Genomic DNA, 11,932 nt, shown 5'->3' on the forward strand with positions numbered 1-11,932 from the left:
CCATCGTGACCTGGAAGTTCACGCCCGCCACGAGTTGCGGCAGGACTCGCCGTCGTATCAACGCTTTGTGGCCCGTGTGCTCAACGCTGCGGTGATCCATTCTGTGTTTCCAGCGTCGCCAGCCAGTGCTCCACGAAGGCGCCAGCCGCGCGGCACTCCTCGACACGACCGCAGCCGTCGTCCGGCTCGGTCTTCGGGTCCGACCAGCCGTCGGCCTGACAACACCTCGTCAATCATTCCGCCCGGCATCCGTACTCAGATTCCGGCTGTTAACGGCAAGCAGGTGTGCGTTCGGTTCCAGTCCGTAAAAGGGTGCACATTCCCCACTTGCAGCCATCTGCATGAACTTCATGAGCTCCCGCCAGACGTAGTGGAGTGGGTGACCGGAATGCACGCCGGCCTCAAGGCCGCACACCCGCAGCGGGTGTGAATGGTTTGGGGTGGATTGCAATCTCAATTGTCGTCTCGTTTTTTAAACATGACCACTGCTGATTCATTTCCTCCCGTGAGTTCTTCTGCGTCTGACGCTATTACCACTTTGCTCCGGGTGTCAGACACTCGGTCCGCCACACACACTAATTTGGTCGCGTCTGACGCGTGCCTCCCTGGCCCTGGTGCACCTGGTGCCCAGGCCGGGTCACCTATCGCCAGGCTTAGAGTTCAGTGTGCCCTACCACTGGATCCAACGGTGTCTGACACTAATCCGCGTGTTGCCGGTGCACCTGGTGCTCGAATGGCGTCATCGGACGCTGCTACTCATGCACACGCAGTGGTAGCCACCAGCCCATCGGTGTCTGACACTGGCTCGTGCGATTTCGGGGCACCTGGTGCCCGTACGGTGTCATCGGACGCTGTCACCCCTGCCCATGCAGTCGAAACCACCAGCCCATCGGTGTCTGACACCGGCTCGTGCGATTTCCGGACACCTGGTGCCCGTACGGTGTCATCGGACGCTGTCACCCCTGCCCATGCAGTCGAAACCACCAGCCCATCGGTGTCCGACACCGGCTCGTGCGATTTCCGGACACCTGGTGTCCAACCGGCGTCATCGGACGGTGTAATCCCTGGCTGCGGCTTGGCAGTCATCAACTTATCGGAGTCGGACTCCAGGCCGGAGGGGCTGCCACCGCCTCCAGCGCGACCCACGATTTTCGCGTCTTTCGACGGGGGGGTGCCGAGCCGTCAGTGGCCGTATCTCCTACGCCTGGTGTGTGTGGTCGGATTCCCACACTCTCCTTCGTTGGGAAGCTCGTACGTTCGTCACGGCACGTACAAACAACGTGATGGAGGCCCAGGGTCTCTCCGCATGCCTCTTGTGGATCCGTTTTGCCTTTCCGAACTGCCATACCTACGTTTTCGGAGATTCTAGTGTCGTCATCAACCAGGCACTGATGCTCAATAGGTGCCGGGCACCCTCGCTCCGACCCTGGATCGGGGCCATCCGCGCCCTGGGCGCCGGACATACTGCGTTCTATCTCCAACACGTGCGCCGTGCGTACAACATCGCGTCTGACGCCTTGTGCAACTGGATTATGGATACGACTTCCGCGGCGGACGTCATCCTAACCGGATCCGGGTGGCCTTGCCAGCCGTCATACGCGCCGTCTCAGAGCCCTGCTGCGCTGACCCAGTTCTACCCATCAGTTGCCTCGGTCGAGGCCAGTCCGAGGAAGTACGTATTGGCGGCCTGGTCCCTCATACTCCAGGAGTTCATGTCCGTCTCACACCTGATTCGGCTTCGGTTCGCACCGACCTCGGCGGATCGACCTATACACCCGCCAGTTCGACTTCCAGAATCATCCCAGAGGGTGGAAACATCGGCCCGCTCGATGTGGTCCCGATTCGACACAGCTCCGACCCGGTCGTGCGTTGTCCTAGGGCTTCGACGCTGCGTTCCGGCGAGCGTGTTTGCCCAGCTCCAGGCCGAGGCCTCCCGTCGGCACATACCATTCCCGTTGGGGACCGCGTTCTTAGCAGCTGGGCCGGGCCCGTTGTCTACTCCAGAGGTCGACCTCCGCATTTTGGATGCGCTCGTGGCCGACCCCCAGCTGGGGATAGCCGGTACGCTCGAACTCTTTCGCGGTCAGACTTCGGACGACTACCGCCCGAACAAAGCGCTACGCCCGTGGTTGTATCATAGGTATCTTGGGTCGTACCCGGAACTTACGTTACTCTGTCAAATCGCCCAGGAGGGTTTGACTCCACCGTGGAAGGACCCGACATCGCGGGCGGGCACACGACCAGTTCCTGCGAACTACCCAGGCGCCGATACGGGTGCCGAAATTGTCCAGGACAGCTTGCTCTCAGACTATTACAAAGGACGTTGCCTGGTCGCTCGGATGTCTACGCTGGTACAGGACCCGACATTCCAGTCCAGCGCGTTCGCCCTGGTCCCCAAGAAGGACAAACCTCTTTACGTGGATGGTCGCATCATTCACGACTTGTCGGCTCCAAACGGCCAGTCGGTCAACGCTCAGACTGCCTCTGAGGCGTCGCCGGATGCAACGTGGGATCCGTTTGTTTCTATAGCTCGCAGAGTCTGCGACCTCCGTCGGCGGTGCCCAGGGTGCAACATCTACGCCATGGTCGCGGATATCGCCGATGCATTTCACCACGTGCCGGTCCACGCGCGTCATGCATCGGCTTTTGGGGGCTCCTTGCCGCGTAGTCCTCATGGCATAGTTTCCGGTATGGCTGTTTTCGGTTGGACGTCCTCCCCTGGATTCTTCGCGGTGTTCGAGAAAGCAGTCCGCCATTATCAGCGCACAGGATTATCGATACTGCTTGGCCACACTGAACCATTCTGGGTCTTCCAGTGCGTGGACGACATCGTCCTTATCGAAGTCGACTTTGGCGATCGACTTCAACAAGCAGACAAACGTCTCAGAGACGGAGTTAAACTCGTGTTTGGATCATATGGATGGCATGAGAGCAAGTTCACGACCTGGTCGCGCGTTTTCCATGCGGTGGGGATCGACTGGAACATTCCAGACGAGTGCATCACAGTACCTCAACGCAAGATCGACAAGGTACATGCGGTGTTAGCTGAAGCGATTGGGAAGTCCTACATATCCATAAAACGATTGGACAGCCTCATAGGTGTTCTACGCCATGTCATCAGCTTCATACCCATCACTAAGCCGTTCATACAGCGTTTGACAGCGGTTCAGAACCGGTGTCGGAAAGAGGGCAAGCGAGGAGTTCCAATGTCAGCATTCCTTCGGAAGGACCTACTGTGGTGGAACGACTTGGTGTTCGAGAACGAGTTTGCAGGCTTGCCAATGAAACTGTTTGAGAAGGACCCGGGCTATGATGAGGTATGGCTGGTGGAAGCAGATACAAACGAGGTGACAATTACAAACATGCACCTCAGAGAAAGGTATCATGTCGAATTCGAGGACCCCGTCCTGGACGGTGGGGGAATAGCTGCGGCGTTAGCTACGGTAACATACGTGGGGGGACAGAAGCGGAAGGTCGAAGGCACCTGGTGCCGCGTCATGATTCACAGCAGTCGCTGGATCACCAGGATGATCGAAAGTATGAATTGCAAGTCGCCTGTCGGACAGCACGACCTACGTCGATGTGCACTGAGCCAGGCTCGTTACAAGATTCATTTCACGACACACACTCTGAGTCGAAGGATGGAGCAGACTCCGAGGTGCGATGTTCATACAGAAACTAATACACGTGGTATGAAACAGGTACAACCAGTCGAGGCTAAACGGGATCAGCCCAAGCGTGCGTCCATCACAGAAGGCACGCTTGGACGGTACAGTAGGAACTTCGAGTTCTGGGAATCCTTCTGCAACGAGTTTGGTTTTCCCGTGTGGATTGACGAACTGCCCAGGGCACGACAAGCGAGGGTGGTTGGATTATTCGCAGCGTTGTGCGCTTCAGAAGGGCACAACCGAGCGAGGAAAGGAAACAAGTACCAGACATTCGAAGGAAAGATGGCAGCTGTGGCATTCGCACACAAAGTCGTTCGGAACGGCCGGCTCAATTACCATGATCCGGAATTTGAGCTCATCGCTAAGGGTTACAAACGTACCCACAGTCAAGTGGATCGGAAACAGCCAGTTACTACACCAATGTTGCTCAAGATGTGGGAACTCATAGACCACCATGACCCAGAAGGTCAAATGCTGTGGGGATCCATGATTCTTCTTCCTCGACAGGAGCTCAGAGCTCTGGGGACCAATAGTTGTGGACAGTTCCACTGGATCTGACAGGGTTCGCTGTGTGAAGGCAGCCAACGTGGTTATACGAGATCGGAGTGGAAACAAGGTTGGATACGAAGCCCCAGGGGCGGCCTCAGTAGAGGTGGTATATGACTCTCACAAGGGAGACAAAAGGGCGCAAGGCGTCACGGTCCGCCACTACAGAACCGAGCACCAGGTGCTGTGTCCAGTTATTGCGGCCCAACAGTGTTTAAGAATTCGAGCCGAGTGGCTCGTATCTGGTCGGACCCTGGGTCCATATTTGACGTCGGTGTCAACAACACGCACAATCAAGAAGTCTCGTGTGAGTGAGGCGATCAAGGCGCAGCTGCAAGCATGGGACGCTCAAGGAAGGACTATTCGGCCCACTCTCTCCGCATCGGAGGAGCGTGTGCACTGCTCGCAGCGGGGAAAAGCGAACTAGTCATCCGACTAATGGGACGGTGGTCCAGTTGGTGCTTCACAGTGTACACCAGACTAAGACCAGGAATGATCCGGGATGCGGCAAGTTGTATGATCAAGGCCTCGACTTGGGAATGCCACGAACCCGGCATCGTGCCGAGCCAGGCTCCGAGAGGGGAACTCCAACGAGTCTAACTCTTCAAGCTAATCAAGTCAACTTGCCCCTAGCAGTGATGTCCGAAGGAGGAAAGTGTTCGGTTAAGTACGAAGAGCGTAACCGGGCTTTTCCGAACCGGAGCGAACGGCGAATCCAGACCATTCACCGATTCGCCGCCCAGAGCTCAGAGCACCGGACGACCAAGTAGCGCAGAGCTACCGAGAAGAAGCAACCAGGTTGCCAGGAATTTTTTTCTTCTTCTCCTAGTTTGATTAGCTAAGTAGGAGGTCCTTCTAGGACGGGTTTTTCACCTTTGATAAGGTTTTGTCCCGTGGGAGGACCTTAGGTTAGGAACTCCAACGAGTCTAACTCTTCAAGCTAATCAAGTCAACTTGCCCCTAGCAAGACCCCCCGAGCAGTAAAGCGCACTACCGTCCAGAGTATTCTTAAGCGGTCCGCGGAAGTTGCCGCCTTGGCGGACGCCTATCGCGACCGGAAGCGCTGTTGCGCGCCCGCGATTCGCGCGTCTGACGCCAAGATTATGCTGAAGATTGGCGTACATTTTGTACTGAATTAACAAATAAAATATCAGTGCACTGGATTTGCGTTTGTTTTTTGCTTTACGTTGTGCACTTATGCCCTGGCACTGTTGATATGGTCCGCCCTGTCGAATTGGAGGTGCACGACTGTACTGCGTTTAGAGAACAATACTTATATAGGTATTATAATAGTAAATTTGGTGAATCCAAGAGGATTCGCTGGAAAAGTGCTAACGGTAAGTTGTGCCTAGTCTTCAGTATGAAGTGGGTTCGAGATCATGCAGTTAACTCGCAAGTGCCGATATTTCACATACCATCATCACTCTCACGTACGTTATCAAAGTGGTAACCATCTCGGAATACGCTCGTTGTGGACCGGAATATTGGCATCCATTGGGAGAGTCGCACGAGACCCCGTTCAGAGCCCAGAGATACATTTGCACGCGAGATGGTAGACAGCGAAGCAATGGACGCGAGTTTTGAGGCGGCCATGGCAGGCTTCCTCCCCTGCCGTCAATAGTTAAAAAAAAACTTTTCGGTGGAAGGCACTTGCTGCCTTTTTGATGCACACGAGAAAGAAGAACTAGACAGCATCGAGAGAGCGAAGCTGAAGGCCAACGAGCGACGCGATCGTTATCGCAAACTGAAAAGTAGACGCTGAGACGCCAAGAGCGAGAGAAGCTGTGCCAGCTACAGACTGCGCAAGCGAAGGCAAAAGAGGCTGAGCGCTTGGAGAGCCACTGCGGCACGGCAGAAGGGAAAGCGACTAGAGGCAGAGCAGGAACAATTGCAGCTCAAGACGGCCGTGCTCCGTCGAGCCGAGTTGATCCGCCATTTTAACGCCTTGCTGATGGCGTCGGCCCCATTGAAGAGCCTCACGTCGAGTGCGAACGCTATGCCAAACCAGGAAACACATGGTGTCATGCTATTCAAAACGTTCGTGCGCGAGTTAGACTCGCTTTACGCCAAAACAGATAAGTTGGTTGAGGGTGTGCACTGTAACGTGTTGTCTTCAAAATGAACCGGACGTGGAATCAAGACAAGACGCTACTGGAAAGCGCAGACGCGACACATATCCAATTCGCCTTTGACAAAACCTGGCGCTTGTTGTCATCCGTGTACCTGTCAGATCCCAAGGGGTGTCACTTCAAAGGCGAACTATTAATAGATGATCCAGAGAACACGGCGGCGATAACGTATTGCGTCAGCTACCCGTTGGAGCCTGGCAGCTCCACATCGCTGGTTATCTACAATGCCGTGAGAAGATACGTGGAAAAGGACGTGTAGTATTCGTGTGGCGAGTGCAGTTCGACGGCTTGTATTCGGACGAGCACGCGTGGCTGGTGGTCCGACCGTCCGAGTCGCCCAACGGACCTGCAACGATGTTGCAGAGCTTTACACAGCTCAAGCTCACGAACCTGGATGGAAAACAGGATATCAACGGCTCGCGTAGCAATCTTTTCATGAGGCTTGTGAAGATGTCGGACGAGGAGGATCTCGCAATGCAGCTACTGCTAATAAGCGAACCCCAGTCAGGCTCTCCGTCCAACTTGGACGTGATGGAACTGTAGGTGATACATGTAACAACATTCAATAGACGCAGTGCTGCCTTTGCTGTGCGAGATATCATTTCGCCGTTGTACTGTAGTATCCCGTTACGCGGAATGCGCGACTCATGATCATTTCCTGTGGCGTAGTACACGAACGAACATAAACCCAGCGAAGAACAAGTCGAAGATGGAGGAGCGGCAGCAAATGGACGCTACGCTGGCGGCGGTAACACAGTTCCTGAGCGAGTACGAGCCGCCAGTAATCGCGAACGCTGCTCCACAACCACCGCTTCCTGCCGTAGACGAGTTGCTGCTCGCGAGCCAGGTGCTGGTATCGCAGACAGAGCTGTCCCTGGCTCAGAGCTCCGTTACGGAATCCGTGGACACAGCTACCGGCTCGGCCGAGACGGCGTCGGACAGCGATCGGAACCTGGCGCGACTGACGACAGCCGAGCGCCGACGCAAGATCACCAACGCGCAGGCGGCCAAGCGGCGGGTCAAGTATCTCAAGCGTGTCAAGGACAAACGCGAGACGTTAAAGCGTCAGGCACGAGATCTGACCGAGGATCTCCAGGGGATGAAGGATGCCCAAGAGAAGGCCAGAAAAGAGGTCGAGAAGGCCGACGCCCTGGCCACAAGCGTATGGAGGGCCACGTGTATCCGCCAAAAGGAGCGCCGGATGGAGTCCGAGGAGCAGCAGCGACGTCTCAAGGCTGCGGTGATCAGTCGAGATCAACTTATCCACCAGATGCACTCGCTGCTGCAGCATCGTCTCGCGAGCAGCCAGCTCGAGGGTCTCATGTTGCTGGAAGGCAAGGAGAAGAAGGGAACGGCGCTCTTCAAGACGTTCGTACACGAACTGGACACCATCCACGCGCAGACGGACGAAGTGATCTAAAACTCGGACGTCAAATTCTCGTCCTCGCTTATGTATAAGCGGACGTGGAAATGGAACCAGGGAATGACATTCCTGGAGAGCGCGGACGCGACCGTCATTTCCTTCGGCTTTGAGCAATCGAAGCACGCGGTGACGTTCGCGATGCTCTCCGATCCACGTGAAAACCCTCACAGCGAAGGGATTGAAGACCCCGAGAACACTACAGTCTCAACTTATCGCTTAAACTACTCGTGGGAATCGGGTGAGAGCGTGTCGTTTGCCGTGTATTGTGCGATCCGACGATACGTCGAATTAGATCGCGTCGTGTTTGTGTGGAGAGCTCGCAGTGAAGGCCAAGGCGAGTTCGACGGCTTGGCCATGGATGAAACTGTGTGGGTCGTGGTGCGACCGTCGGAAGCCCACACCGAAGAGAACCCGGCGACGGTCTTTGAGATCTACACGCGGTTAGTTCCGACCGGGTTCGGCGGACCTCACGTCCCGCCCAGGTTTGTCAGAATGTTTGTGCGCTCGGACGAGGAAGACATCACGTACATGATGCGGCTGCTGGAGAAGTTGCTGGTGCATCAGAAAAAGCCGAACGAGCAATCAGTGTCTGTTTAGTCAGTGAGAGAAGACACTACGGACGAACTTGAAAATGCCTTACTTTAATTTATTAAGGCCTCGTTAGCCGCATAGCTCAATCTTCCTCCATTGGCATCGGTTTCTCTACCCCATTTTTAATCTTTGGCTTGAAGTTAATCTGCAATGACAGCGCCAAGTCGCCTACAAAAACAGCGTCTGTGATCGTGAGGTTCTCGCCGTCCTTCACCAATTCACGCAGCGGTTTGACTAGATTGGGACTGGTAGCAGCACGCAGAGCTGGTGGACCCTGCATAAACAAATTCGCATTGGCCGAGCTGATTGAGGGTTTCAGTAGTCGAAAGTCGTCGCCGCAAAGCTCGTCAATCAATTTCTGCAGTGTCATGGTGTCTGGATCCACTTGCAGCGACTTTTGTTGCGACGAGCACACGACGCAATCAGGTTTTCGGTCGTACTGGAACGTGTGCGAATAGCAGCCTGTTGCGCCCATATGCATGTGGTAATTGTTCATCAAGCGACTGCAGTAGCTCATGGCCTTGAACGCCTCGCTCACACACATGGCTGACACCACTGCATTAGTCGACGCTACTGCTGGGATGATATTCTTCACCACCCCCAGCGTTAAACTGTACGTTACACCAGCGATTCCAAACTGTTCAGCCCGATCTCTAGCAGCTTGATAGACCCACTGCATGTGTTCGGGTGAGTCTTTATCCAATTTCCTCTCGGGATACTCTCGTGGCCAGAGGACAATGAACGCGTAGGCGATACAGTGTGCTGGTTGTCTGGGCGTCTCTGCAATAGTACACATAGGGAAACTCTTCTGCGGTGGGAACGTCTCGAGGGAGCACTCGAAGCAGCTCGTGATCCTGGGGATAATGACACGCGCCTGACCACGCAGACCTTCAGTGCCGCCGTCAATAAGAGGAATGATTGTAGATGGATCCACTTCTCCGTCCTCGTCCACTTCAGCCAGCGACACGACGAGTGAGTTCAGATAGCGACGTGCCTCGATATTGTCGAGACCCGAGAGGATCACGTGGAACTGGCGATAGAAGTCCGCGTCCATGTCCTGCACCTTCTTAAAGTGCGGCGTGATGTCCACCTTCGTGTCCTCTGAGGTCATGCGAGTGCGAACAAACGCTGCTGCACATTCAGCCTTGGGCTTGCCCACGTCTGCGGCGCGGAATAGGAACTGACGGTTCAAGTTGGACACGTCGATCGTGTCCATGTCGATAATGTCCACTTTTGTAAAGCCTGAGAGCACTACGTTCTTTAGTAATTCGCATCCTAGGCCACCTGCGCCGATAATTAGGACGCGGCATTCGTCCTGCAGGAACGCGAGCGTGTCGTGCGCGGCGTCTGGGTCGAACTCGCCGAGGGCCACGGTCGATGTTTCGGCGGGGAAGGCTGTACGATGGTTTAACATGCGCGCCAGGTCCCAATGACGCTGGTTGCCGCGAATTGAGTGCAGAGTGTTGGTCTTCATGGTGCCGGAAGAGAAGGTTGTGGTCAGCGAGCAAGCAGGTGCAGGACCAGGATGAGTGAGCTTGGGCTTCTTGTGAGCAAGAGAAGGTGACGGAGGAGACGCAGACGGTGAGGCCATAAACGTCGCTCCCAGCGGGACAAGCGGTGGTAGCTGTGGGGAGGCGGCGGATGAGAGAGTGATGGTCCTGCGAGCGGCAACTCGACACTTTGGGAGGAACGTTCGACAGTGAAGGAAGCAGATCTTGATGCGCGGTGTGGTGTACGTAATCTACTGTGGTAGACATCAATCTGATGGTAGAAGCGAAACGACACAAGTTGAAGCAGTTGAACGGAGGATCATGGTAGCGAGCACCAAGACTTCAGGTGGAGCCCTGAGGACCAAGCCGCACATCCTGGGCGGCAGCAACAACCTTGTGGCGGAGCGCAATAGACGCGAGAAAGTGGAGGAAGCGCTGCAGACGACGCAGCAGAATCTGCGCACAGTGGCGCAGGACTTGACGCCGCAGGTGCACAAGCTCGCACAGGCCGTGGAGGTGCGTCCGATGGTCTCGAGTACGACAACGTTGCCGCAACGAATATTGAATGCCGTATCACTAGGCACTTCAATTGGAGAAGCGGCACCAACTGCAGCTGGACGAGGCGTCGCAGGAGCTGCTGGAGACTCTGCAGGAGCAGATCAACGAGGTGGAAAAGCGACAACAACAGTGCTGCGTTGTGGACTGCCGCATCGAAAACGCCGTCAAAGAGCTGGATGATCAGTCCACGGCAGATCGATTTGTGAGCACTATAATAATTGGGATATTGTTTTTGCAGTCGATTATTATCTTACTTCGTCTACCCCCCCCCCCCCCAACTCGATGATCAGGAGCTGCGAGAGCTGATTAGCAGACTGCAGGAAGTACAAGACGAACAGGCGACGGAGATTCGACTACTGCATCAAGAGGTGGCAACGATGTTGCATAAGATGTTGTAGGGGGTCCATCAAGATTGTTACATGATGACTAATAGTTTGCTGTACTGCACGAGTATAATAGCTAGGCGCATCGAAAACGTTTTTGGCCCAGAGGATGAATGCAATTGAAGACGCAGTAACCAGCGTCCGAAGCGAAATTGCTCGAGGCAGCGAGGAGCAGCACGCGAATGTGCAGAGCCATGCGGGAAAACTTGATGAGTTGGATGAGAAACTGTTCGCGCTGGACAAGGAGCTTCTCAAAGTGAAGTTGGCGCTTCCAGTGTCCGTGAAGGCACAGATTCCTGCCTCGTTCACGGACCAACGCTCGGCTTCCATAGCTACAGGGCGAGCAAGTCGAATGGATGTGACATCGATTGACGACCTGGCCGTCTCTTTTAGGATCCAGGAACTAGCGGCGGATCTTGAGGCAGTGTGAGTCGACATTCGACGCATGCCCAGCTCCATGCATAGCGAACTCTAAGCTCACACCCTCCACTCGTTCTTCTTTCAGGAAAGCAGACTCGATAGCATATCGATCAGCGGACCGACAGCAGTTCGACGCATTAACGAACCGCTTGCGTGAGGCAGCAAAGAGCCACCACGCATTGAAAAAAGAGGTGGAAATCCGTCTGCAAGACATGCGGGCTTGCTACGACCAGGTTCGTGGGTGGAGCCAACATGAAGAGTAACACACTCTTATCCAGCTTACGTTATGTATCTATCGATACGTCCAGATGATCATCAAAATCCCGAGTGAGCTTTCGAGACGCCTACAAAAAGCGCAAGCTGCATGGGACGACGAGATTGAGACGTTGAAGGCGTCTGTGCTTACCTTAGAGGCATTCTACAACGTACAGAAGCGGAAAGAGTCCATAGCAGCGTTTAAAAGCCAATCCAGTTCGCGTTTAGTTGACCCAGAGCAGCAAAAACTCTTGGAACATGTCAAACGCTTGCAGAGGGAGCTCAGCAGCCTCCGCGAAGAGCACGATTCACATCGTACACGTATTGACGCGGATTTGTTGGGTCTGTACGACTGGACACGGAATCAGGTGACTTCTATTCGCAGACCCTCAGGAGAGTATGAATAAGGTAGAGTAGGGTTCAGTAACGAACAATGTAGGACAGTTCTCACTTCTTCGTGTACTGTTCA

General features: G+C 54.9%; 3 protein-coding genes across 3 annotated transcripts; 2 read left to right on the forward strand and 1 right to left on the reverse strand.

Moving 5' to 3' along the window:
- Positions 1-6,165: 6,165 nt before the first annotated feature.
- PITG_17941 (uncharacterized protein) lies at positions 6,166-7,893 on the forward strand (the record flags this gene model as incomplete). Its single annotated transcript, XM_002896217.1, has 3 exons — positions 6,166-6,251; positions 6,493-6,882; positions 7,013-7,893. 3 exons carry the CDS (start codon positions 6,166-6,168, stop codon positions 7,761-7,763), a joined length of 1,227 nt encoding a protein of 408 aa, XP_002896263.1.
- Positions 7,894-8,054: 161 nt separating this feature from the next.
- PITG_17942 (ubiquitin activating enzyme, E1 family, putative) lies at positions 8,055-9,831 on the reverse strand (the record flags this gene model as incomplete). The annotated part of the gene is made up of 3 exons (XM_002896218.1): positions 8,055-8,188; positions 8,219-8,306; positions 8,473-9,831. 3 exons carry the CDS (start codon positions 9,829-9,831, stop codon positions 8,055-8,057), a joined length of 1,581 nt encoding a protein of 526 aa, XP_002896264.1.
- A 337-nt stretch (positions 9,832-10,168) lies between these two features.
- Positions 10,169-11,471, forward strand: PITG_17943 (uncharacterized protein; the record flags this gene model as incomplete). Its single annotated transcript, XM_002896219.1, has 5 exons — positions 10,169-10,375; positions 10,428-10,607; positions 10,696-10,773; positions 10,865-11,214; positions 11,294-11,471. 5 exons carry the CDS (start codon positions 10,169-10,171, stop codon positions 11,469-11,471), a joined length of 993 nt encoding a protein of 330 aa, XP_002896265.1.
- Positions 11,472-11,932: the final 461 nt, after the last annotated feature.

The sequence above is a fragment of the Phytophthora infestans genome, genomic scaffold, assembly GCF_000142945.1.
Source record: "Phytophthora infestans T30-4 supercont1.64 genomic scaffold, whole genome shotgun sequence".
Lineage (NCBI taxonomy): Eukaryota > Oomycota > Peronosporomycetes > Peronosporales > Peronosporaceae > Phytophthora > Phytophthora infestans.